Raw genomic sequence first — 25,256 nt, 5'->3', positions numbered from 1 at the left:
AAATCCCACGGGTCCAAATGAGACACCCACTCCCCACCCCACCTCCATTCTCCTCTTTCCAGCCATCACCCCTGGTCCAGCTCCCCGCACCTCTAACTCACATGCTGGCACCTTGCTAATCCTGGCAGTGGGTGACAGCTGAGCCAGTTGGATGAGAAGCCACAAACTAGAGGGCCCAGATGGTCCTGAGCATCGCCAGCCTGGAGCAGCTCACGCCGTGGCAGCTCCTAGATTCACACCTTTGTGACTGTTTTAACTGAAATGGCCCTGAATTCGTGTTTCTTTTTAAAGTCTGCTAAGTAGACATTTTTAAGAAACCTCCACTTTTCTCTTTGTGCAAACAGAAACCAGCCACCTACACCCACGGAACCGTATGCCGAAGTCTAGTGCCGATGACAAAACACGTGTCCACGCGTCTGGACTTACCCAGGGACGCTCCAGTACACAGAGGAGATCTGGCCTTTGGTTTTTCAGAAGGGGATTGTGTTGGGGGGGAGCCGCTGCATCCTTCAGAACGACGGGAATTTCTACTCAGTGAGTGAGCCCTGGAGTTCACTGCATGTGACTACTCTGTTAATCTCAATACTACATGGAATACCACATGGAATACTCCATTGATCTCAATACTACATATAATACTACATGGGATACTCCATTAATCTCAATACTACATATAAAACTACATGGAGGGCCTCCCTGGTGGCGCAGTGGTTGAGAGTCCGCCTGCCGATGCAGGGGATACGGGTTCGTGCCCCGGTCTGGGAGGATCCCATATGCCGCGGAGCGGCTGGGCCCGTGAGCCATGGCCGCTGGGCCTGCGCATCCGGAGCCTGTGCTCCGCAACGGGAGAGGCCACAACAGTGAGAGGCCCGCATACCACAAAAAGAAAAAAAAAAAAAAAAAACTACATGGAATACTCCATTAATCTCAATACTACATGGAATACTCCATTAATCTCAATACTACATATAACACGACATGGAATACTCCATTAATCTCAACACTACATGGAATACCACATGGAATACTCCATTAATCTCAATACTACATGGAATACTCCATTAATCTCAATACTACATGGAATACTACATGGAATACTCCATTAATCTCAATACTACATGGAATACTCCATTAATCTCAATGCTACATGGAATACCACATGGAATACTCCATTAATCTCAATACTACATATAATACTACATGGAATACTCCATTAATCTCAATACTACATGGAATACTATATTAATCTCAACACTACATGGAATACTACATTAATCTCAATACTACATGGAATACTCCATTAATCTCAATACTACATGGAATACTCCATTAATCTCAATACTACATGGAATACTACAAGGAATACTCCATTAATCTCAATACTACGTGGAATACTACATTAATCTCAATACTACATGTAATCTCCAAGACAGGGCGTGCTGGAAGTCATTCTCACAGTAGTGAAATGCACGCACATTACACATGTGCGTGCACACACACACACTGTGCACACACACAAACACCCAAACTTAAAACAGGAGAGAAGAAAGACCTTAAAACACTATTTGATTGCCTCGAACATAAATATAACCATATGGCACCAATTCTGGCCACACTGGCTAAGGCAGGCCTCCAGGCTCCTACAAGTATTTCTGGGAGGCCTCAGGCCAGTCCCAGGAGCTCTGCCGAGGTCCCACTGCTATATAGGCGGCAAGTACTGCATCTTCCTTTTCTTTCTTTCCTAGTCTTCTTCTGGGCCTCCTAACCTGGAGGCAGCCGTGTCCAGCTGTCATCACGGCAGCAGCTTAGCTGGGACCTACAGCCACTTCTCCAGGATGTCACTCCTCCTATTTCACAAGCCCTTCTTTCTCTGCTCTCTCTCCTTAGTACTTGGGCAGGAACCCAACAGTGGAACTTGAACCAGAGGCCAAGTTCAAAGGAGAAAGCCCAGCCTCCCCTTGGCCCCTGAGTCTGTCTTCCTGGGCCCACGTGTGGCTGGCTTCCCTTCTCCAAGAACGAACGCTGCCAGGAGGCTCCCACGTCCCATCTGCACCTTGACTCACGTCAAGCCCACCTGGTCAATTTATCACACGTGCCCAGACAGGGCGGCTTCCCACTAGCAGACACAGCTTAAGCTCAAGCCAGGAGTATACACACGCCCCATACACACAGGGAGACTGCATACTTAGTCAAGGTTGTGATGGAACTGTACACTTCTGAGAACTTCCACAAATTTAACAGGGGTAAGAGGAAGTTTGAAAGAGGAGGGGTGTAAACGTCATGATTGGCTAAGGGCTGCCCTCCCTAACCTCGGTGACCAGGTAAGAAGTAATCCTCCCCTTGGTAAAAAGATACCCAAAGAGGCGAGCAGCTCCCCACCCCCACTGCGATGCCTCAACCACTGTAGGACACATAACGCTGCCGAGAGGAGCCGTGAGTTCTTGGCTATATCCCACAACCCACCGACTAAAGATGCGCAAGAGTTAACACTCTCTTCCCCACTTCCTGGGTTAAGCCCCCAAATCACTGTGCTTTGCTAGCGTTTACAAAGCCTGTCAGGTGCCGAGCACAGGGTTTGGGCTGTGGAAACAGAGGCAAGGAAGGCTGGATCCCTGATCTCTGGAGTTGGCCCGACAGCAAAGTGCTTCTACCTCGAATGAATTCGGAGAAAAACTGTGAGTGGGGAAGGAGGCTGGAGGCAAGAAGTGGGGAGTGACTGGGGACGGGGACAGTGCTGGGTGTATGAGGGACAGCAAACTTCACTTCTCATCTCACTAGGGAGAGATCTGCATAAGCCAGAGGTGAGTTTGGGGGCACTGGAAAATCTGGGAAGGGGGAGGGGTTCTTAGAAAGAGGGAGGTGAAGCATTCCAAAATAAAATTTCATTTGCCTTGCAACTTTGCCAGAGCCCCGGTGGTGTGTAGGCAATGCTGAAATCTGCCCGCTGCTCTTTATTGGGCTGGGTATAAAATAAAAGTGTGTATAAATCACCGAGACGTGAATCTGTGACACTAGGGTCCCACTGCGCCCTCTTTGGGAGACCAGGATTAACAAGTGAGGATTAATGAGTGGGTTGGGTCCTCCAGGAGATGTTCTTGAGCCAGCCACGCCTTTCCCTGTCTCACCTATGACCACCACCTACCTATACTCGGAAGGTCTCTGACTGCGACTGGGGTTAGGTGCTGCAGGTGGCCCAGGAACGGGATAAAACTAATGGGATCTGCAGACCTGGCCTCACCAGCTCCATCACCTGGCTGGCTACAGAAGAAAAAGAGCAGAGTGAAACTTCATGGGCCGAACTCACAAGATGCCCTGAGCTATCTGGGACATGTTTCTACTAGAGGGACTCAGTGTCCTTACCTACAACGTGAAACCGTTAAGCCAGGAGGTGATTTCAAAGGTCCACTTAAACTCCAAATACCCCTGATTTGGTAGCCAATGGATCCCCCAAGAAAGACAGATACTGTATGATATCGCTTACATGTGTAATCTAAAAAATAATACAAATGAACTTACTTACAAAAACAAAACAGGGCTTCCCTGGTGGCGCAGTGGTTTAGAGTCCGCCTGCCATTGCGGGGAACACGGGTTCGTGCCCCGGTCTGGGAAGATCCCACATGCCGCAGAGCGGCTAGGCCGGTGAGCCACTGTCGCTGAGCCTGTGTGTCTGGAGCCTGTGCTCCGCAATGGGAGAGGCCACAACAGTGAGAGCCCCGCATACCGCAAAAAAAAAAAAAAAAAAAAAAAAAAAAAAAACAGAAACAGACTCACAGACATAGGAAACAAACTTACAAAAAAAAAAGGATCCCCCACTGGCACCATGGTCACACTCAGCTTTTTCTTTCACACTGGTCATGCCCAGAAAATCCTATCTTTGGCTTCTATGGAGAACCTACTGGAAAATACAGGGACCAGGGTAAAGAAGGGAGCTTTAGTTGATCAACTGTGTGGTATGAATTCATATGAAGCAGGTGTCTGTTCCAGTCAAATCCCTTTCAGGTCTGTTACCAGAGCTCACAAATCTGTTTCTAGTCACGGGTTTGACTGCAGCTGTTCTGGAACGACCTGTGTGTAAATCACCATGTAGCTCTGCGGGTGTGGGTGTTGGGAGCATGTCAGGGCCAGGGTGACGTGAGCCTGACACTCACCAGGGGCACAAAATTTAAGGGGGCAAAAAACCCTCAGGAACAAGACAGACAGTATTTTAATGTGCTGTTTTAAAAAATCAAAGTTGATGCAAAAATGTCCGTGATGATTGCACGATGTGAATATACTTAATACTACTGAACTGTACACCTAGAAATGGTTAAGAGTACACATTTCATTATGCATTTTTTACATATCTCTTGCGAAGCAAGCCTACTGGCAACAATTTTTGTTTGTCCGAGAAAGTCTTTATTTCTCCTTCGCTTTTGAGGGATAATTTTGCAGAGTAAAGAACTCTACGTTGGCGGGTTTTTTTTCCTCCCAACACTTTTAATATTTCATTCCACTCTCTTGTTTGCATAGTTTCTGAAGAGCTGCTGTAATTCTCATCTTTGCTCCTCTTATAGGTAAGGTGTTTTTCATCCTTCTGGCTTCTTCCAGAATTTTTTCTTTGATTTTCTACAGTTTGAAAATTACATGCCTAGGTAGAGTTTTTTGACATTTATCCTACTTCGTGTTCTCTGATCTTCCTGGATCTGTGGCTTGGTGTCTGACTTTAACTTTGGGGAAACTGACAGTCATTATTGCTTGAAATATTTCTTCTGTTCCTTTCTTCCTTCTCCTTCTGGTATGCCCATTACATGTATGTTACACATTTTGTAGTTGTTCCACGGTTCTTGGATATTCTGCTTTGGGTTTTTTTTTTCCTTCTTTTTTCTATTTGCTTTTCAGTTTGGGAGATTTCTATTGAGATATCCTTAGGCTCAGAGATTCTTTCTTCAGCCATCTACTCTACAAATAAGCCCATCTAAGGCATTCTTCATCTTTGTTTAGTGTTCTCTAAGCAGATTTCTAGCATTTCTTTTCGGTGCCTTCTTAGAAATTCTGTCTCTCTGCTTACCTTGCCCATCTGTTCTTGCATGCTGTCTGCTTTATCCATGAGCACCCTGAGCATATTAATCAGAGTTGTTTTAAATTCCAACATCTCTGCCATATCTGAATATACTTCTAACACTCACTCTGTCTCCTAAAATGTGCTTTTTGCCTTTCAGTATGTCTTGTAATTTTTCTTAATAGCTAGACATGATGTACCAGGTAAACAGGACTTTGATAATGTGATGCTGAGGTATGGGGGAGGGGAAGGTCCTATAGTCCTGTGATTAGGTCTCAGTCTTGGGGAACCTGTGCCTCTGAACTGTGACCTTCACAAGTGTTTCTCAGTCTTTTTCTTCCCCCTTAGGTGGGACAGGATGGCTAGAGTGGACTGGACTTGGGTATTTCCCTTCCGCCCCATCAGTGAAGCTCTGAGTAAATAAGTTTGTCCAGAGGGCAGACTTTTTGCTCAAACACAGTGCTCTGGTCTATTTCAAAAGAGTTCCTTTTCCCCTTCAGAAGCGCAGGAGGATTCTTTTTCCCTGATATTTCCTGTGAGAACCCGGTTGAGCTCCTGGAGATAAAACACAAATGTGTGGGCCCCCCCATGACTGGTCCCTCTCAGACTTGCTGCCTCCAACAACTGGTCAATTACAGCTCAGATTTCCTACCAGGCACTAGTGCCTACCGGGGTGTCAGCTTGTGAGTGTCAGCTCTGGAAAGTGGTGATTCTTTGCATTCACCTGTTGGTCTCTCCAATGCGGGGGCAACAATTTGCCCTGTGACCTCACTTCCCTTACAGATCTAAGAAGATAGATCGCTTTTTTTGTTTCTTTAGCTTTTTACATGTTGTTAGGGTGAAATGGTGTCTTCTGAGCTTCTTATATGCCACACCAGAAACCAGAGGTCATGTTATGAATTTTTTAACAGGACTTCCGTTAAAATGTATAATTTTTTAAAAAATTATAAAATAAAAAAAATTTAATTAGTAAAAATATAATTTTTTAAAAAATTAATGAAATTACAAAACATATTTTTTAATTCATGATAAAAATGTCAACATTTTAAACAAAGACCGGACCTGACCCTGCAGTTACACAAGCCAGCCTTACTCACCTCCTCTAATCCCAACACTATGGAATCCTATCTGTATTTAACACTTCGGCATTCTGCTTCTTACGGATTTTTGCATTAATCTGTAATTTTAAAAACGTCGCATTAAAATATTTTTACCTCGATTACTACTGAGGGTTTGGGGGCTACTTTAGTATTACGTTCAGACGAGTGTCTCACTTGTCTCACCCTAATCCAAGCCCTGAGGTTCCCCAACCCATCGGGTGCTGATTCAGACAATTCAGGAGAGAAGCAGCAGTAACAGAGCCTGCAGGGCAAGCAGCCTTCAGGCACCCAAAATGCAAATTTACTCCAGGCCCTTCTTCCTTTCCCTCACCCCATCTTCGTTGCTGCAGAAAAGAGCAAAGAACACTGGGCAGGCGCTCCGGGTTGTCATTTAATCCTCAACAAGCACAAATGGAAGTGTTGTTATCCCCATTCTACAGATGAGAAAGCTAAGGATCCGAGACATGGATCATCTCACCAAAGTCACACAGCACTGGGTGGGTGGGGCTAAAATGGGAACCCTGGTGTGCCCGACACTAATGGCCACCATTCTTGTGCTCCTTTACCCTTGCTCAGGAGCTGGTACATGGGCCACGCTTTACCCCCACCCCAGCCGTGGCCAGAGCTCTGGTACTTGCCAGAACTCCCAGAAAACGTGTAAGGGAAGCAATTCAGAGCACTGATCACAACTGGCCTCAGAAGAAGGGTAAAGAGAAGGAAGAAAAGTCCCTCTCAACTAACCTTAACTTTCCCCCAATTCTACCCTTGTTGTGCAAATAACTTCAGTATTGATGACACACTTATAATCCAGCAACAGTCGCCTGCAGAGCGCCACGAACCCAAAGAGAAAAGCGGCCAGCCTTAGAAAGCAGGCTCAGACCCCAACTCATGCCTCCGAAGCGGGTTTCACAGAATATACCTCTCTGTGTTATCCATCCAGGCCCACTATAAACTTCCCAATTTGCCACAGCAGACCCTAGAAATGGAGGAGAAGAGAAGGAGAAGGTGCTGGAAGACAGTCTCTGCCCACTCTTATAAAAATGTTTTAAAAGGTATAGAATAGGAACTGGCATGAAAGGGGTAAGCTATTTCAGAAAAACAGAAACGAACAACCAAACAAACCACTTTACCGTGATCATAAAGATGGGGAGATGGAAGTTTACAGTCCACAGCCACACTGAGGGTTAGCCTAGAGAAGCTTTAGTACCATACACGGAGCCCAGAAAGCCCAGAAGTGGATCTTCCAGAAACGAAGAGAAGGTCAGCAACCAACAACCCACAGGAAGAGAAGTTCAGAGCCCTCTGACCATGAGGACTCCACCTGGGGCAGAAACCAAGCTTCAAAGGGTGACCGGGCAGCGCAGCTGCTGGGGCTGCGTCTGTGACACATGGCTTTACCTCACTGCCCCACTGGGAACGCACGATTGGCTGAAATTCATTTTCATAGAGCTCTGTTGACAAGGACAAATCCGGTCATGATGAATTTCAAGGACCTCTTGAAATGCTGTGTGGCTACAGATTTTCACAGTATTCAACAATGCTTGCGAGACATGGACCACAAGCCAGAGCCTGGATTATTTTCCATTTTGGTAGAGAGAGTGACAGTAATAAATTTGGCCTGGATGGCAATTTTCTGAAAGTCTTACTAAACAGGTTATAAACTTAACAATTTCTCTGCCCACCAAACACTGCCGGAACCATTTAGACGTAAGCAGATGGGTATTCACCAGGGGAAAGTTCACCAGAGCCGGGGCAGACACCAGAGCAAGGAATGATTGTCTGAAAACTCAAGTCAGACCATGTTCGAACCCAACATGGCTTGCTGGACCCCTTAGCACCAAAGCGAAGCGTTGCTATGACACAGGAGGCCACCATTCCATCTCCCGCCTCCCAGGTCCTGCTGCTTGGGCCACGCCTCCCTCTTGGTTTCTTTGAACATGTCAGATGCACCCCACCTGAAGGCATTAGCACCTGCCGTCCCTTCCTCCTGGAAAGCTCCTCCCCCTACATACAGGCACGGTTGGGTCTTTCACCTCCTTCAGGTCTTTATATAAATATCACCTCTCAGGTGACACCACCACCTCCATCCCACACACATGCACCCACCCACTTCCTATCCCCTCGCCTGCTTTGCTTCTTTCCTCCTAGCTGCCAACACCGTCTAACACAGAATGTATTTCACTCCCTTGGAACTTCTTCTGTCTCCTCCACCAGAATGTCGGCTCTCTATGTCCTTTTCACCATGGGGTTCATTTGTAGTACCCGACTTCTGCTTACTATTGTATTGCCCGGTGCCTAGAACACATCCGGGAGGCACAGGAAGGATCTGCTCATTGCGGGAAATGGATGACAAGATAAGAACGCAAGCCCAGTGCACTGCTCCCTCCCCCTGTCTGGACCAATGACTATGGAACTGTACTTCGTGAGAACCTGCCCCAGTGCTAGACTCGGGGGCGGGATGTGGGCAGTTGGGTGCTGAAGGCTAGCGCTCTTCCTCGGCGGGGATGCCAAGTCAGATAAAAGGGAGGGAAAGGACAGGTGAATGAGAACCGCAGGGCAGCCACTTGTTGCAGGAAGACTTACATTTCCTAAAAAATCGAAAAAAAAAAAGAAAACAGCTACAACTTGAACACGACTCAGTGAGCAAACTGGAGTGGAGAGGAGGAAAAGAAAAAACAAAAGCAGTCACAATAATAATAAGGCACAATAGCCTTACCTTTTCCCAAGGGGGTAGGTCTAGGGAAGAGCCCTGGGGTGTTCTAAGACACCCTGAAATTATATGCAGAATTTTGTGGGAATACGCATACTTCTGGAAAAAGATCTATATACTTTTCATCAGCTTCTCAAAGTGGCCGTTGACCAAAATAAAAACTTCCAGAAACACTAACTTACACTTGAATGTTTTCTGTAATTCGTTTTAGTCCCACAAACACCCATGTATTAAGTGCTGACTACCATACTTCACCAAATCTTAAGACACAATTTTAAGACACACTTTTATTTTAGATGGCATGTCAATTCCACTATGCCATTGGCTGTAAGACAAATACTAATTTCAGAGATGTTGAAAATGCAAAGAAGAGTGAGTCCTGGAATCTACAAATTACACTGCATGTCAAGCACCGTGCTAGTCCCTTTACATATTTTACCTGAGTCCCAATGCAATAACATTATGATTCCTATCTTATAAGCGAGAATTCCAAGAACTCAAACCTAGGTTTGTCTGAGAAGCCTCCCACAGAAGCATCCCAACAAAGAGACGGCTCCCACTGCTGCAGATCTCAGCACCAGCGAGGAACCTCTCACAATCAAGTGCACTGGGAGACACAGAGAGATCATTCTAGTTGCATATCAAATGACTGCAGAAGCACCCAGCTTGAATCGGAAGCCATGCTTCAAACAATCTTCCAAATGCCCAGAGGAGGGTTTCACATTTATCAGTCTAAAGAGCATCTGCTCCTCCATCAACTTCATAGCCTTCTCTCACTTCAATAAGCAATGATTTAAGTGGAATTTAATGATCCAGAACACACAGTACACTGTGCTGAAAGTGGGATTCAGAAATAAAAGATGCACAATTCCTTGTCAATCTTAAAATGCATCCCCCACTATCAAAGCATTAACAAAAGAACATCTCCAAAGGTTGGGGTGGGATAGTGCACGAGCACGTGTGTGTGCTACAGAGGGTGAGGAGAGAGAGGCTGAGATGAAAACGCCCACTACATTGGGTATCTTCACAAACAGGATATGCTCCCACCCCCACCCTGAGGAGTTCTTAGGAACTCAGTGAGTAAAACCACCCCCAGGGAAGAATCAGGAAGAAATCTCTCCAAGAAAACCACCTGCAGCCTGAATGTAACTGAAAGCAACATCAACCTTTGTGATGTCAGCCTCTGAGATTTGAGAGCTGCTTGTTACAAGGCAAAGCTGATGCATACAGCCTGTTACACTCAGATACATGAAGTCAATGTGAAAACTCTCGGCAGCACACACTCTAATGTAAGGACTGTACCTGGAGTCACATGTGAGCCCTCAGGCTTTTAAATCTTCATCGTTCCCGGGAAGGAGCCTTAGAGCACAATTGGCTCTATATATCAATACATTCTTCTTCCAATTTTGGGTCAATGCCATCATCTTTGTGAGTCACCTGACAGTGAAACTCACTAATAATGAAAACAACAATGCAAACCATGACTTTTTTTTAAACCAGCCAGGCGGTAGATGACAAATTGTATCTCAAGCTTGTCCTCATCTCTCTTCTCAATTGCATTCTTCTGGTAGCCTCTCACTTAACCTCGATGGCTCCTGAGACCAGGAGACCAGCTAAAGCCTCAGAGGCCAAATAGTCATGAGAAAATGTCCTAGACCACAGTACAGGGAATGGGTTTGCCTTGGGAAGCCCCCTGTTGGAAAGCAGCAGGGACAAATTATATTTCAGTAATTATCTTGAGTGTTTTGGAGGAAGAAAATTACTCTGAGAATGTTGCTGTTGTTAAAGATCATGCCCAAACACACACACACACACACACACACAAAAGACTGCCTTTTTAAAAAAACTTGGACTGTAAATCAACCCTCAGAAGCCTCCTAAGAAACTTCCAAAAGTTTTCCAAATAACACCATCCTCCCAAGTTGACCGCTTCCAGGGAGCCCAAACTCATTTGTTCAGACGAGTTCTGCGGTGTTTGTTCACATGTCAGTTTTATTACTTTTTAATCTGTTGTTATTTTTTGACCCCAAAAGGGGATACTGAGCACCTCGGCTTGGAGTTCAGGGGCATGGTGGGTCCCAGTGGTTCTCTCTGCTCCTGATCCAGCTCTATGGGGACTCCCGGGGATCGGGCTGAAGTGAAGAGCAGACTGAAAGTTCAGGACACGGCTCCACCACAAAGAACTGTCCCTCCACAAATGCCAATAACCCAACAGTCTGTGGTTTTCATCAGGTGCCCACGTGGTCTCCTTCCCACAAAATGGTCAAGGCAGATGTTCTGAGAATGATGGGTTGTGGAGGGTCATCGTGTGAGGGTCCAAACAGGAAAGAGGCGAGTAACTACTCCAGAGCATCTAGACAGACATCACGGCAACCTTAGAAAACACACCTGCCCCTGATTTGGAGCCAACATTTCTATTCGATGTAACACTTTTTAAATACTGAAACTTCACATTTTAAGTTTAAAGTTGCATCTCTATTTCTGAAGGGTAGGAAAATAGGAATCAAGGCGGATGACTCTCTTCCCCTCCAGGCTGCCCCGGTGGTGTCCCTGGGGTCTTGGAGCCCTTGGAAACTGTAGATTTAATTCTCGTTAAGCACCCTGTAGATTAAAGAAAATAACTGCCAATAGGTTCAAAGAAGACACTGTGCTTAGAAAATAAGACGCATCTCTGTGTTCAACAGACGGTGCTGAAGGGTCCCCTCCCAGGAAAAGCAAAGTGCTTGTCTACCTCCATGGACCCGCTGCAGTGTGATGCTGAAACGTCCCTGCTTTGTACCCATGACTTAAATGGGAAGCCTGGGTGGGAGGAAATGAAGAGAGCAGTGGGAAAACAGAGCCTCTGCAACCCTGTCCGGGAGCTCCCCTAATCAGACTTTCAGAATACAAGTTCTGAGTCAACATGTCCTGTTCTGCCGGTCAAGACAGATGATCAAAACTTGCCTCTGTGTGGCCTTCTGCAGTCAGAATTTTAAACAAGCTTTTGGGGCCCCAGGACTTCCCAGGGGCAGGCCGGCAGGGGAGCCGGGAGCAGCTCACAAGTTCTGGGAGCACCGCTTCAATGTCCATCGAGTTGTAGCCTCTCCTTTTCCCTCCCTTCGCTGTTCAAACATCATCACGCCCCCAAAGGCTTCACTCCACTCTCCCAATCCTGAAAACTGGCTGAGCGACAGGACTGCTTCATCCAATCACTAGCAAAAAAGTCGGCTCCGTTAGGTGTCAGCATGGAACCTTTATCCGCATCCCCGCTGTCCTTTTCCAGTCCAAGCAAGGCAGAGAACAGCAAAGGGGATAAGTGCGGTACAGGTAGGGTCCTCGAGTTGAGGCGTGTTGGAACATAAGACCCTGCGAAAAAGAAAATTAATATGCAAATCTTCTTTATCCCCTGGTTGTGGGAGACGTGCCAGAAGCAAGTACAGTTTGACACTAAGTGGTTAATAACTCTAACCAGGTAGGGCCGGATGACAGGTGGGTTGGAAGATTGTCACCGAAACACTTGAAGGATGACTTCAGGGAGAGGCCGGTTCTCCATAATAAATCTCACGGGCGTCTAGACTTGTCACGGCGCTCCACCCCAAATGTACGGCAGGGACCCTGTCAACAGATCGCTTGGATGAGCTTAATTAGCACCGCCGGCCTTCCGCTCTGCAAAACCAATCCGAAGCAAAGTCCTGGAGGAGAGCTTCACCCAGATCAGATTTTCTAGAAAGAGGGGAGGGGCCCCAGGGTAGAATCTGCCCACGTGGGTCTCCACGCACAGCAGGAAGAAAGAGCCTCCGAAGAGCTTTTCCAATTACTGTACCACCCAGGAACAGCTGCGCTGGGGCTGCAAACGGCACTGCTGGGCCCGGCAGAGCCCAAGAGAATTCTTCAAGGACCCTGCGTACTGAGGGTGAGGGGGAGAGAGCGGGAGGAAGATCTCTGGAGAGGGGAGATGAGGAGGGGTGAGGACGGAGAGGAGATGGGAAGACGCAGGTGAGAGAGACGGGAGAGATGGAGAGGTCGAAAGACGAGTGACCAGGTGAGGTGAAACAGGCAAGGGAGGACATGCTGCTAACCAAGCCGAGAAGTCCTGGGGGACTGAGGAAAAGAAGGGGAAAGGTTACCACGGCCACTCCCTGCGGAAAGCACAAGCTGCCAGGCTAAGCTCAGAGGAGACACCTGCAGCCCCTGATGGCCATACCTGCCGCCACTTCTGCTCACCTGGGAGACTCTGCCTGGAAGCCTGTGCCCAAGCTCCCACTCAGGACCTCCAAGGTCTCAGACCAGAACCCGCTGCCCCAGATTTTCAGGTCCCATGAGCCCTTCCCCTAAAGGCCAGAGGGGGCCGAGGGGCCCTCTCCCCAATGTTCGTGGTTGGCTGATGAGCGAGGAATTGTGGAGCAGGAAAGGGGTCTCAGCCCACACTTTCACACTGCACAGGAAGCCCCTCTATAACCTCCCTGACCACTGGTCACCTAGCTTGTACTTGAATCCTTCCAGTGACGGGGAGCTCAGTCCAGTCATGATTCCATGAGCCCACGTTACTATCACATCTACCACATATCCTGACTCTACCCTCCCCCCGCTCTTCACTGCACACACACACAAACACACACACACACACACACACACCCCTTCTCCATTCACCCCATGATTCTCTCTAATTTTTCACATCAATCTTATCGTACATTTTTCCTTAACCACATGGTGCTCCTTTAACTTCTTTAGGGATTTCCTTTTCCTCTGAGAAACCTCTTCCAGCTTAAGGACAATCTGCTCTTTTCTAGTGTGGATACTCCATCCCTGATTTGTTGCCCTGAATGTAAATGCTGTCTGTCTTTCTGAGCACCTCAAGAGCACTGGAGACACAAGGGCGTTGAATGACCAGAGAAAACCACATCCAAACCCAAAAGCTCTCTGTACTTTTCAAGGTGGGCAGCACAATCTCTACAGTCTGGGCCAAAAAAAAAAAAAAAATCCCACATTCAGGCACCCTGAGTGCTCTGGCCATGTTTACTGCTGTCCAGACAGAATAATAACTAATATTCGCTGAGGACATACAAAGCAGTAAGCACTATTCTAAGCATTTTACTTGTGTTAACTTAGCCTGTCTTCACTGTAACTCTGTCAACTAATTACTATTATCCCCATCTTAGATACAGAAACTGAAGGAAAAGGCAGGGTAAGAAGGTTGCCCAAGGTCTAGCAGCTGCTAAGAGGTGGAGTCAGAATTCAAACCCAGTCTCACAGTTCTCCAGTATTCTCTGACCCACTCCAACTCTGTACCATCTCTGCAGCATGCCACCTTTCAGGAACTTGACAGCTCTTCAAATATCAATGCCTTTCGTCTACCATAAACGTATAGATGACATCGTACTTAATGGTGAAAGACTGAATGCTTTCTCCCTAAGATCAGGAATAAGGCAAGAATGCCTGCTCTCACCAGTCTTATCTGACATCTTAGTCAGTGCAATTAGGCAAGAAGAAGAAGAAGTAAAAGGCATACAGATTGGAAGGAAGAAATAGGACTGTTAGTATTCACAGACGTGACATAGAAAATCCCAAGGAATCTACAAGAAAACTCTTAGAACTAATAAATGAGTTTAGCCAGGTTGCAGGATACAAGGCTAACATATATAAATCAATTATATTTCTGTATACTAGAAATGAATAATTAGAAATTTAAATTTAAAACACCATACCATTTATAATAGCACCATAAAAGGAAATAATTAGGTATGAATCTAACCAAATATATGTTAAGATATGTATGCTGAAAACCACAAAACACTGACAGAAGAAATTAAAGTCAACTTAAATAAATGGAGAGCTATACCATGTTCATGAAATGGAAAACAAGATTATTAAGATGTTAGTTTTCCGCAAATTAATTGATAGATTCCATGCAATCCCAACCAAAAGCCAGAAGCCCATCAGGATTTTTTGTAGATATTAACAAGCTGATTCAAAGGAACGAGAATAACCAAAACAATTTTGAAAAAGAACAAAGTGGGAGAACACACAATATCTGATGGCAAGACTTAGACTAAAGCCACCATAATTAAGAGAACGTGAGATTGGTGAAAGAACAGACATATAAACCAAAGAAGCAGAATGGAGAGTCAAAAAGTAGATCCACACAGGGGCTTCCCTGGTGGCGCAGTGGTTGAGAGTTTGCCTGCCGAGGCAGGGGACACGATTTCGTGCCCCGGTCCGGGAGGATCCCACATGCCACAGAGCGGCTGGGCCCGTGAGCCATGGCCGCTGAGCCTGCACGTCCAGAGCCTGTGCTCCGCAACGGGAGAGGCCACAACAGTGAGAGGCCCGCGTACCGCAAAAAAAAAAAAAAAGGAGATCCACATAAATATCGTCAATTAATTTTTTACAAAAGCATAGAGGCAATTCGATGGAGAAAGGTCAGTCTTTCCAATACATGGTGTTGCAACCACTGGGCATTCCCATTAAAAAAAAGCCTGAACTCCAAACTCGACCTTACTCCTTACCCCAAAATAACTCAAAATAGAGGGCTCTGGGTGGGAGCACCAAGGACATATTCAAGACCCACTGGAGGGATGGTCAGAGGTTTACATATGTTAGGTTGAACCATATAAAATGCCCAGATTTGTTTCCCGAGAACACTTTAATCTCCTTGAAGGCACATGTCTCCTCACTGTTTCTATGTGTATGACAGGCGCTTCCCTACTAGAAAGAACACGATCAATGTTTACTGAGATTGACCTGAGCAAATCTTTCCAAGACCTGCCGGGGATCGGGGCGGCAATACCGCTGGCTGAGCCTGCTTTCTTAGGGAAGAGGGCAGAGATCTCTGGCTCACATATCTGAGAGCTGCGACAGACATCGCATGCTTCCTCTACCCTCCTCAAGGAATGCCTCTGCCTCCCCCTCGCTCACCCCCCAAGGCCAATGACTAGTTTGGGGTCATCAGGAGTCAGGAACCCTGAGAGTCAGCCCTGTTTTGGGTAACCAACTGTTTCACTGGCACATCCCTCAACATCTCCAAAATACTGCGACCCTCAAAATCAACAGCTGATTTAGTGTTCAGACACTTCGAGCTGTTTTCTTTCTCTGGTCCCAGGAGGGGGAGAAATGCACCAGAGAGAAGAAAGCAAAATAAAATACCAGAACGCACACAGCCCAAAGAGGAGGTGGGAGGCTGAACAGGAGGTACGCGCTGACAAAGACAGCCCAGGTTGAATGGAGCTTATCACGGATGCCTTTTCTTTTCTTTCTTTTTTTTTTTTGCGGTACGCGGGCCTCTCACTGTTGTGGCCTCTCCCGTTGCGGAGCACAGGCTCCGGATGCGCAGGCTCAGCGGCCATGGTTCACGGGCCCAGCCGCTCCGTGGCATGTGGGATCTTCCCGGACCAGGGCACAAACACCCCGAAATCTCTGGGTAATGAAAGCTTGGCAGGAATATGCTGACGGGGCTGGCGCTGCCCAAGACACTTGTCTGCTCTGCTTCCCAAAAGTACATTGAAAACACATTTCCCTGTTTAATAGACTTGTGAGCTGAAATGAATGTGTCAGAATGCTAATAAATAGGATAGAACCTGCTAGCCCAGCAAATGTTAAATTTTGCATAAGGAGACAGTATCCCTAACTCCTTGGGAGACGCTTAATGAATATTTCAGACAAAGAGCCCTGGCAGCTGCTCTAAAGGCTCCCTATGAATTTAAGTGGGTTTCTATTATTGCCAGGATTAGCCTCCCCTTGTTTCCTCCCATTTTCTCCCCTCTCCCTCCCTTGTGCATGACAAAAGCCCCCTCCGGACTAACCAAGCTCCCTGAAGCCTGGCCACGGAGGGGGTCAGAGCGTGGGGCTGATCAATGGACGGGGTTGAAAAGGGTTCCCCCCAAATTCATGTCCAGCTAAGCCTCAGAATGTGACCTTCCTTGGAAATAGAGTCTTTGCAGATGGAATTAGTTAAAAAGTGGTCATACTGGATGAGGGTGGGCCCTAAATCCAACAACTGGTGTCTTTGTAAGAGAAAAAAGAGGGTGATTCAGATACTGACACACAGAAACACACACAGGGACGAAGGCCACATGACAGCGGCAGTTGAGACTGGCGTGATGTGGTTACAAGCCAAGGAACGTCAGGAACCACCAGAAGTTATTAGAATCAAGGAAGTTATCAGAGTGTGGCCCTGCGGACGCTTTGACTTCCGACTTTTAGCTTCTGGAGCTGTGAGAGCAAACGTTTCTGTGAAGACATGCAGTTTGTGGTACACTGTTACGGCAGCCCTGGGAACTCAACACAGTCAGGAGAGCACACCTACACATTCCAATGTATATGAATAGGAATCTCCCCCAAAGTTACCTGAGCCTATCGTTTCAGGTGATGGTGGTGGTGGACAGCATTGCCCCACCCTTTTAATTTCATTAGCAGAGACCGCAAACCTGCCAGGAGTCTTGTAAGATTGGACCTCGAATCATTTGACTTTCTCTCTACTTGCTGTCTCAGAGAAACTCTCCAACTTCATCCAACTCTTTTCCACACTTACTCAGCATTCCCAGCACATCCAGGTATGAGACAAACAGATAAAAGAGACAGAAATACAGTGAGAGAATTTAAAAGATGGAACGAAGGGAGGGAGGGAGGGAGGGAAGAATGAAGGAAGGGAACCAAATAAGAGCATGTGCCACCTGGTGTTCCTTCAGGTGGGTTACCATCCATGGGAAGACAACATTTCAAAAACATTGTTAAGCACAGTTATGGGCTGGGTCGTGTCTACCTGAAATCCATGAGCTGAAGCCCTAAGCCCCAGTACTCAGAATTTACCTGTATTTGGAGACAGGGTTTTTAAAGAGGTAATTACATTAAAATGAGGTCATTCAGGTAGACCCTAATCCAACAGGACTGGTAAGAGGAGGAGATTAGGACACAGACAGGCAGAGGGAAGACCAGGTACGGGCACAGCGAGAAGGCGGCCGTCTACAAGCCAAGGAGAGAGGCCTCGGGAGAAACCAACCCTGCCCACACCTTGACCTCAGACCTCAAGCCTCCGGAACTGTGAGAAAAATCGATTTCCACCACATAAGCCACTCATCTTGCGGTGCTTTGTTAGGGCAGCCCAAGCAAACGTATACAAGTACCAGACTGCCTCTAGGCCTGGGCCTCACGAAAATGCACTCCAAGTTGACTGCCTAGCTCAGAAAATCGGCACAGGAAAAAAAAAAGCAAATAGACAGGAAAAGTGCTGTTGGAGTGGTAAATATGAGGCAGGCAGAATGTAATGTTCATCAGAAGCAGAAGAATCTATAAAATGTATCCACCTGAGCCAAATGTTCCCCTGAGCCAAAACACTCAGGCCACCCACAGAGAGCCCTGTTCCGGAGGGTGTTTCTGTACTACTTCCTTATTTTCTTTAACTTCCATGACGCTAAAGAGGTCCTGGTAATTATTACTGGTGAACACTTTGCTCTTTGTCCTCTGGCAAAATATTTTTGGGTGTTTTGTTTTGTTTTGTTTTGGAATTAAGACGTGGCATATTTTAATAGCCTAAGAGCCTCAGTGCTATTGCCATGTGCTGACAGGTTGGGTTCATGCCCTTCTGAATGAAGAAGCCCAGGTTACAGGCCCTCACCCGGAAAGGACGGAGCAAAGCCAGGACCTGCCTATTTTTTAGGTCCCAGGCAACTCCTCTCAAGGAGGCCAGGAGAAGACTGGAAAATGTCCCCTGACCAACCAGTTATAGAAAAAAAAACAAAAACAAAAAAGGAGTCTAATTGCTAAAACCACATGCCAAGACATTAAATTACATGAATAACTGTGAAGTCATTCTTTCATCTGTAGAGAGCTTACTGATAAAAATTCAAAATTACAAATAACCTCTCAGAGACTTCCCTAAACACATTATTTTGGAGACCTAGTCATAAAAAAAAAAAAAAAAAAAAAAAAAAAAAAAAAGTCAAAACTTCTCCTAAGAGCTGCATCTGGCTCCTGATCAAATTTAAGTGTACTAAATTTGACTGGAAATATCGGTGACAGAAGTCAAGGAAGACTTGGCAAATTAGAAGATATGGGAAAAGAAAAAGGTGATTGTCAGAGGAAGCTTCAAGCTGTTTTAAAAAAGTCCTCTTTGCTTCCCTGGGATTCAGCTATTTTAGAGGATTTCAGAGCCAAGGAAATCTAGGAGCTGGGAGTTGAATACACGTGGCTGGTCTTACAGAGCGAACAGGCAGCTGGCCTCCGAGAAGGGATCTCACCCCACAGCAACAGCTTCCTGGCCCCAGGCCCACATGTGTGCTGGAAAACATAGTCCTCCAAAGGCCAACCAGTGTGAAAACCCTTCAGCTAAGACGTAACACGTGAGCGGGAGTAAAACACTGTCGATAACTGATGCCTCCACGTTCAACAGTTGATCAAGTCTCTTCCCAGAGGCACCGAAGGGAGGATACTTAAAGGGGAAAATAGGGGAGAGGAAGGATTCCAAGTACATGACTGAAGGACGACAGTATGATACCTGGAGGAGAGATGGGGGTGTCTTGGAGAGGGGGAAGGGCATCAGAGCACATCCAAGCGCCTTCCTGACTCTCAGTGGACAAGCCCCGTAGATGCTCATCTGGGGGTCGGGCACTTGGGAACCTTGAGCTGGAAAAGGCAAATTCTGTCTCCCAAGATCAGCTCTAGCTCTACAGGAAGATGCCACCCAGCAAGTCCGGAGCACAACCAATGAGGAATTCCTAAGATACAAACAAATACACGTGACTGGAGTTGGCAGTTTCTCCAAATTTATAAGCCACTTGATGCTAGGTCTGCATCGGTTTTGTTGTGCAAAATATGGTTTCTCATCTGCCAGCCTGTCCAGGTAGAATTATCATTGCCAGGTGAATTCTCCTAACATAAAAGAATAAGGCATCAAGGAAAAATGTGTTTCTAACCAGAGTTTCTTACGGCTCACTCTTGCCTGACTTAAATCCCCGTTCACTTCTCCACCCAACAAGCTTTGGAAAGGTTTATAGATAATAAATAGAAGCCACTTCACAACTAATTTCCCAAATTAAATCCACCTTTCTCTCCTGGAGAATAATGCCTACTTCTGTTCCTTCCACAGGTACACAAAATTACAGACAATCCTCCATCTGCCACGATAATGGATCCATGAAAAAAAAAAAACCCTTGAAAAGTTTCAGCTTCCTCTCTCAGAACAAACAATGTATGGAAATGGGGCAGTTAACAATTACCCTTCTTTTTAAAAAAAATGGTTCTGGGGCTTCCCTGGTGGCGCAGTGGTTGAGAGTCTGCCTGCCGATGCAGGGGACACGGGTTCGTGCCCCGGTCCAGGAGGATCCCACATGCTGTGGAGCGGCTGGGCCCATGAGCCATGGCCGCTGAGCCTGCGCGTCTGGAGCCTGTGCTCCACAACGGGAGAGGCCACAACAGTGAGAAGCCCGCGTACCGCCAAAAAAAAATGGTTCTGACAAACCCAGGGTCAGGACAGGAATAAAGACACAGACGTACAGAATGCACTTGAGGACACGGGGAGGGGGAAGGGTAAGCTGAGACGAAGTGAGAGAGTGGCATACGTACATACACTACCGAATGTAAAATAGATAGCTAGTGGGAAGCAGCCACATCGCAGAGGGAGATCAGCTCGGTGCTTTGTGACCACCTAGAGGGGTGGGATAGGGAGGGTGGGAGGGAGACACAAGAGGGAGGAGATATGGGGATATATGTATGCATATAGCTGATTCACTTTGTTGTACGGCAGAAACTAACACAACATGGTAAAGCAATTATACTCCAATAAAGATGTTAAATTAAAAAAAAATTTACCCTTCTTTAGCCTAAAGAGAGTGCTAGTGAGAAAAAAAAAAAAAAGTCCACTGGAGGCTGAATGGAGGAGGCTGAGGCAAAAAAGCCAAGTTCTAGATAAACACTGGGGTCGTGGAGCCATCTGAAGTGTGATGGACGTTACAGATCTTTGCCTTCCAAAAACACGTATCTTTTTGCATTAGATTCCAAGAGGTTCATAAACCCTTTGGTGCCCACTCATGGACCCCAGATGTATAGAACCCCTGGCCTCCTTTCTAGAATTTACTCGACAATAGAATTGCCCATAGAGATGTATGCATGAAAGTGCTCTCTGCCACTTTCTTTATAATAGCAAAAGAGTGTAAACACCCTAAAGGGCCATCAAGAGGGGACTAATTAGGTAAAATCATGGCCAAGAATAAGAATCAATGAATGCCCAGGAAACAAAGCCCAAAATGTGTTATTAAGTGAAAAACACAAGGCACAGAATAACGGGCCAAGTATGATGGTATAAACATAATATTTCTGAAAGGAAACACAAGAACCTAGAAACAGTGTTTGTGTCTGAGTTGGGAACCTAGACCATAAGGGATCTGAAGGTGGAAGAAAATTTACTTTTATTTGTAATCCATGTTATTACTTTCTTAATTAAAAGAAAGCTAGCTGGAGAGAGATAAATAGTTGAGGGGGGTGGGAGAGACAGACAGACAGAGAGAGAGACTGATTTATAAGAACTTCTGGTCTAGCTAAGTCCCAAAATATCCCCGGCCCTGAGAACAGTTGATATTGTAAAACATTTGGTACCAAGACACACATAGGAAAGCACTCATAAATGCATAAATGCTTTTCCCAGCTTGGGCTGCTGGCGATGCTCAGAGCAGCTGGACCTCCTCTCCCACAGTGTGGTTTTTCTGGCTTTTCCTCTTGTTGAACCAATTATGGGACATTATAACAGCGGTGCCAACATTATTTTTTAAAGGCTGATGTTATTCACTAAACACCCATTAAACCAATCTCCGGGCTCCATTTACAGCTAGCTCAAGGGCAAATCCAGATGGTACAAATAACACGTATTCAGACTTGATCTGCACAAGGCCAGTCATCAAATAGCCATTACCAGTTTTAGAGTCTTCAACTGCCTGACAGCCACAGGTGTGTCCAGGTGGAAAGAACAGCAACCTTTCTGGAGGTGGCTGGGTTCCCTCCGTCTCTGCAAACCATCTTTGCGCTTCCCCAAAGGCTGCATTTGCCTCTGTATCTGAACAGTTAGCAACAACGACTGAGGGTTGCTTGGTAACCTGGTAACAAGCGATGCCTAGGTGTTTCTGAGCAGAGGACGGGATTGCATCGTCTCCCACGCAGTCTCCGCTCACGGCTCCACCCTGGGGTGGCCAAGAAGATCCAGCAATCCTGGGAGACTTTCCAGGAAAGTCAACTCCCGCTGGCCCTATATTCCCATGGCCCCAGCGGAAAAGGTTCATCTCAAAGGGATTGCCCCTTTTTACCTTTTTTTTTTTTTTTTGATTGATTGACAGGCACTGAACCTTCCCACCTGTGGCCTTGAAGATTGAAAAAATGGGATAGAATAAAATCTGGCCAATTTCTTCATCGTAGAGAAGGCTCAGAATTAGGAACGTAAATATGGCATTAGAGTGATTTGGGTATTTCTGTCTTATTAAAAAATATACTGGTCTGGGGCCTCCCTGGTGGCGCAGTGGTTGAGAGTCCGCCTGCCGATGCAGGGGATACGGGTTCGTGCCCCGGTCTGGGAGGATCCCATATGCCGCGGAGCGGCTGGGCCCGTGAGCCATGGCTGCTGGGCCTGCGCATCCGGAGCCTGTGCTCCGCAACGGGAGAGGCCACAACAGTGAGAGGCCCGCATACCGCAAAAAGAAAAAATATATATATATATATATATACTGGTCTGTAGTTTTCTTGTGATGCCTTGATATCCATTTGGTATCAGGGTATTACTGGCCTCGGAATAAATTAAAAGGTGCTCCTATTCTATTTTTATACCAAAAAAAAAAAAAAAGAATCAGGACCATAAAGTCTCCTATTTTATTTTTATACCAAAAAAAAAAAAAAAAAGAATCAGGACCATAATGTCTCCTATTTTATTTTTATAGCAAAAAAAAAAAAAAAAAAAGAATCAGGACCATAATGTCTATTTTATTTTTATAGCAAAAAAAAAAAAAAAAAACAAGAATCAGGATCATAATGTCTTCCTAGGAGCTCCACGACAGGATAGCTGGGGAGAATTGAGAGAAAGCCTCCTGTCCCTGTGTTCCCATGACTCGGCATGGAAAATGACAATCTCTACTGGAGGATGGTGTCCCACGCTGGTCACTGGACAGCTCTTGACTCTCCAATAAGAGGAGAACAGCAGACAGCACCGAGTGGTTCTGATTTGAGTATGAATGACAAGAGTGACTGGACACAGCGGGCAGGTTTCCGTGCTAACCCTCTATTACTTGAGCTCATGTTAGATGGATTTTCGTTTCCTGATTACATCCCACATCCAAAGCGGTAGGCGGCAGTGAGCCGCAACCCAAGTGGAGAAGGTATTCGAGTTCTCCATGAATAATTCATGCAGGACATAAGCTGAACAGAGATAACTGAGAAATGGCCGGGGCATCGCTGTAACTTTTGTACGTTTACTGTACCGCGGTCTAGAGATCACCTCAGCCGACACAGGGTGAAAACAGCAAATTAACCGTGCCAGCCCGGAAACATGAAAGGACTTTCTCCCTTAAATCACTAATGTGAAGACAGCGACTGGTCACCAGTCTGTTTCTCTCTGACACACCTAAGGGAGAACTCCAAGCGAGGCAGGAGGCAGCCGCTCTCAACATCCTTTGCCCGGTTTTAGTTCCCAAGTCTGAGGTTTACACAAGTGGGGAGGGGGAGGAACAAACGTTTCACAGCGTGCGGGGGGGGGGGGGGAGGGGGGAGGGGGGAGGGGGGAGGGGCTCGCCCGCTAAACGTGGGACTTGAATAAATGCAAAGGAAAAAACAGGCATCCACCTCTCCTGGTGCAAACTGGTGCTTAAATTAGCCAACTGCTCTGGGTGAGCCATGACCGGGCAAGGAGCAGGGAGTCCTACACGGAGACTGGAAACTGGCATAATCCTCTGAACTCCTTCTCAGGGGGCACTGGCCCAATCTGCACCTCCCCGACGGAGATTCAGGAATTCCTACCCGATTCCTCTTGAGGGATGCGCTCCCTCTAACTTAATGGCATGACTTTGCCATCAGTGTTTTCAGGTTTTCTGGCTCCAAACTGAATCAGTGAGAGCAACAGCCAGTTTCCCCAGATGGACCAAAAAGACGAAAGCCACGTCAATGGAAAGGAACATCCAGGGTCCGTCAGGGAGGGGGAGCCAGAGGGACAGGTGCCCATCCACTCCAACCCAAACCTGCCCAATCCCATCAGAGTGGCCCTTGCCCACTTGTCCAAGTTGGAAGAGCAATCAAAAGGCCCTGTTACCTCCTGTGCACTAGGCAGGTGGTTTGGAGAACCAATGGGTTAGGAAAGCACGGGGGCAGACCCTGGCTCAGCGCCGTGCGACAGCGGGGTGGGTACTTGGCCAGGCCAGCACAGAGCACCTGGCATTTCCCTGCCATCCCTCCCACCACCAGGCCTGAGTCTCCCCTGTCTCACTCGGCCCAGAGTCTGCAGCAGGGAGCTTGCCTGAAAGAAGCCCAGCTCTACCTATCCGGATGGAAAGTTCAGTCTCGGGGAAGAGCAGCCTGGGACCCTCAGCATCAGACTTCTTCATCAACGCGGGGTCGAGGTTCAGTGCCAGGGCCATCTGGGGGTCTTCTGCTGCACCCTGAAACGAGAAGCAGGGGCATCACTGTCACACCTCTCTGCCTTCATTCCCCCGGCCCCTCCAGCTCCCGGCAGCCAAGGTGGTTTGCCCTTCTCTACCGAGAGCCCCAGGCCAGCCTAGTCCCCGGGCCAGACCCAGCTGTCAGGCTGGGCTGAGTCAAGAGCAAGGCGACAAGCTTTCTGGCTGCAGAACTTTGAGGATGACAACAATGGGACCTGAGGCGTCGGTGCTGATCCTAGAAATGGGAAAAACACACACTGGGAAAGAGCGGGTCGAACATCAAACCCCCCTCCACAATTCAGCACCGCCGGGCAGATGGCAGAAGGGACTCAGTTCCCCAACTGTCAAAAGAAGCCTGGAGGGCAGGTCCGCTCAATGGCAGCCTCGCAGCAGGAGCCAAGGTCACCACCTCTCCAGAGATCAAAAGGGGACAAGGGTCAAACAAAAGCACCTCAAAGGAGGGCAAGTGACAGTCGTGGAGGAACAGCACAGTTGGAGGCAAGCCCAGACAGCCTCAGATCACCATGTCACCCTCTGCTTTGTCCATAACCAGTCATTTTGACTGTTTTTGCATTAACTACGCAAAGTTTGATTTTGATCCCCGTGTTTATTTAACAAATATTTATTGACTGCCAACGGTGTGGATACTTGGTGAACTAACCAAGTTCTAGCTCTTATGGAGCTTATGTTCCCGTGGAACACAGGAGGGGCAAACAAGTGAACCTACAACGGGGCTGTGAGCTTCTCCTCCGAAGACATGGGCAGGAACCCTCGGACCCTAAGGGAAGGTGAACAGGATCACCTCGATGGGG

The 25,256-nt window shown here is 47.0% G+C and overlaps 1 protein-coding gene across 6 annotated transcripts in view; it reads right to left on the bottom strand.

Annotated features, from left to right (window-relative positions):
- The window catches only part of SLC39A11 (solute carrier family 39 member 11), a 376,354-nt gene that overhangs the window by 173,965 nt on the left and 177,133 nt on the right, over positions 1 to 25,256 (bottom strand). For 5 of the 6 annotated variants that reach the window (XM_060081466.1, XM_060081467.1, XM_060081461.1 and 2 more), the window contains one exon: positions 24,303 to 24,444. In XM_060081466.1, coding sequence (XP_059937449.1) covers positions 24,303 to 24,444 — 142 coding nt within the window. The remainder of the gene's footprint in view (positions 1 to 24,302; positions 24,445 to 25,256) is intronic. The other variant, XM_060081462.1, reaches the window with a different exon arrangement.

Source organism: Mesoplodon densirostris, chromosome 18, assembly GCF_025265405.1.
Source record: "Mesoplodon densirostris isolate mMesDen1 chromosome 18, mMesDen1 primary haplotype, whole genome shotgun sequence".
Lineage (NCBI taxonomy): Eukaryota > Metazoa > Chordata > Mammalia > Artiodactyla > Ziphiidae > Mesoplodon > Mesoplodon densirostris.
This window is presented reverse-complemented; position numbering and strand designations above follow the sequence as displayed.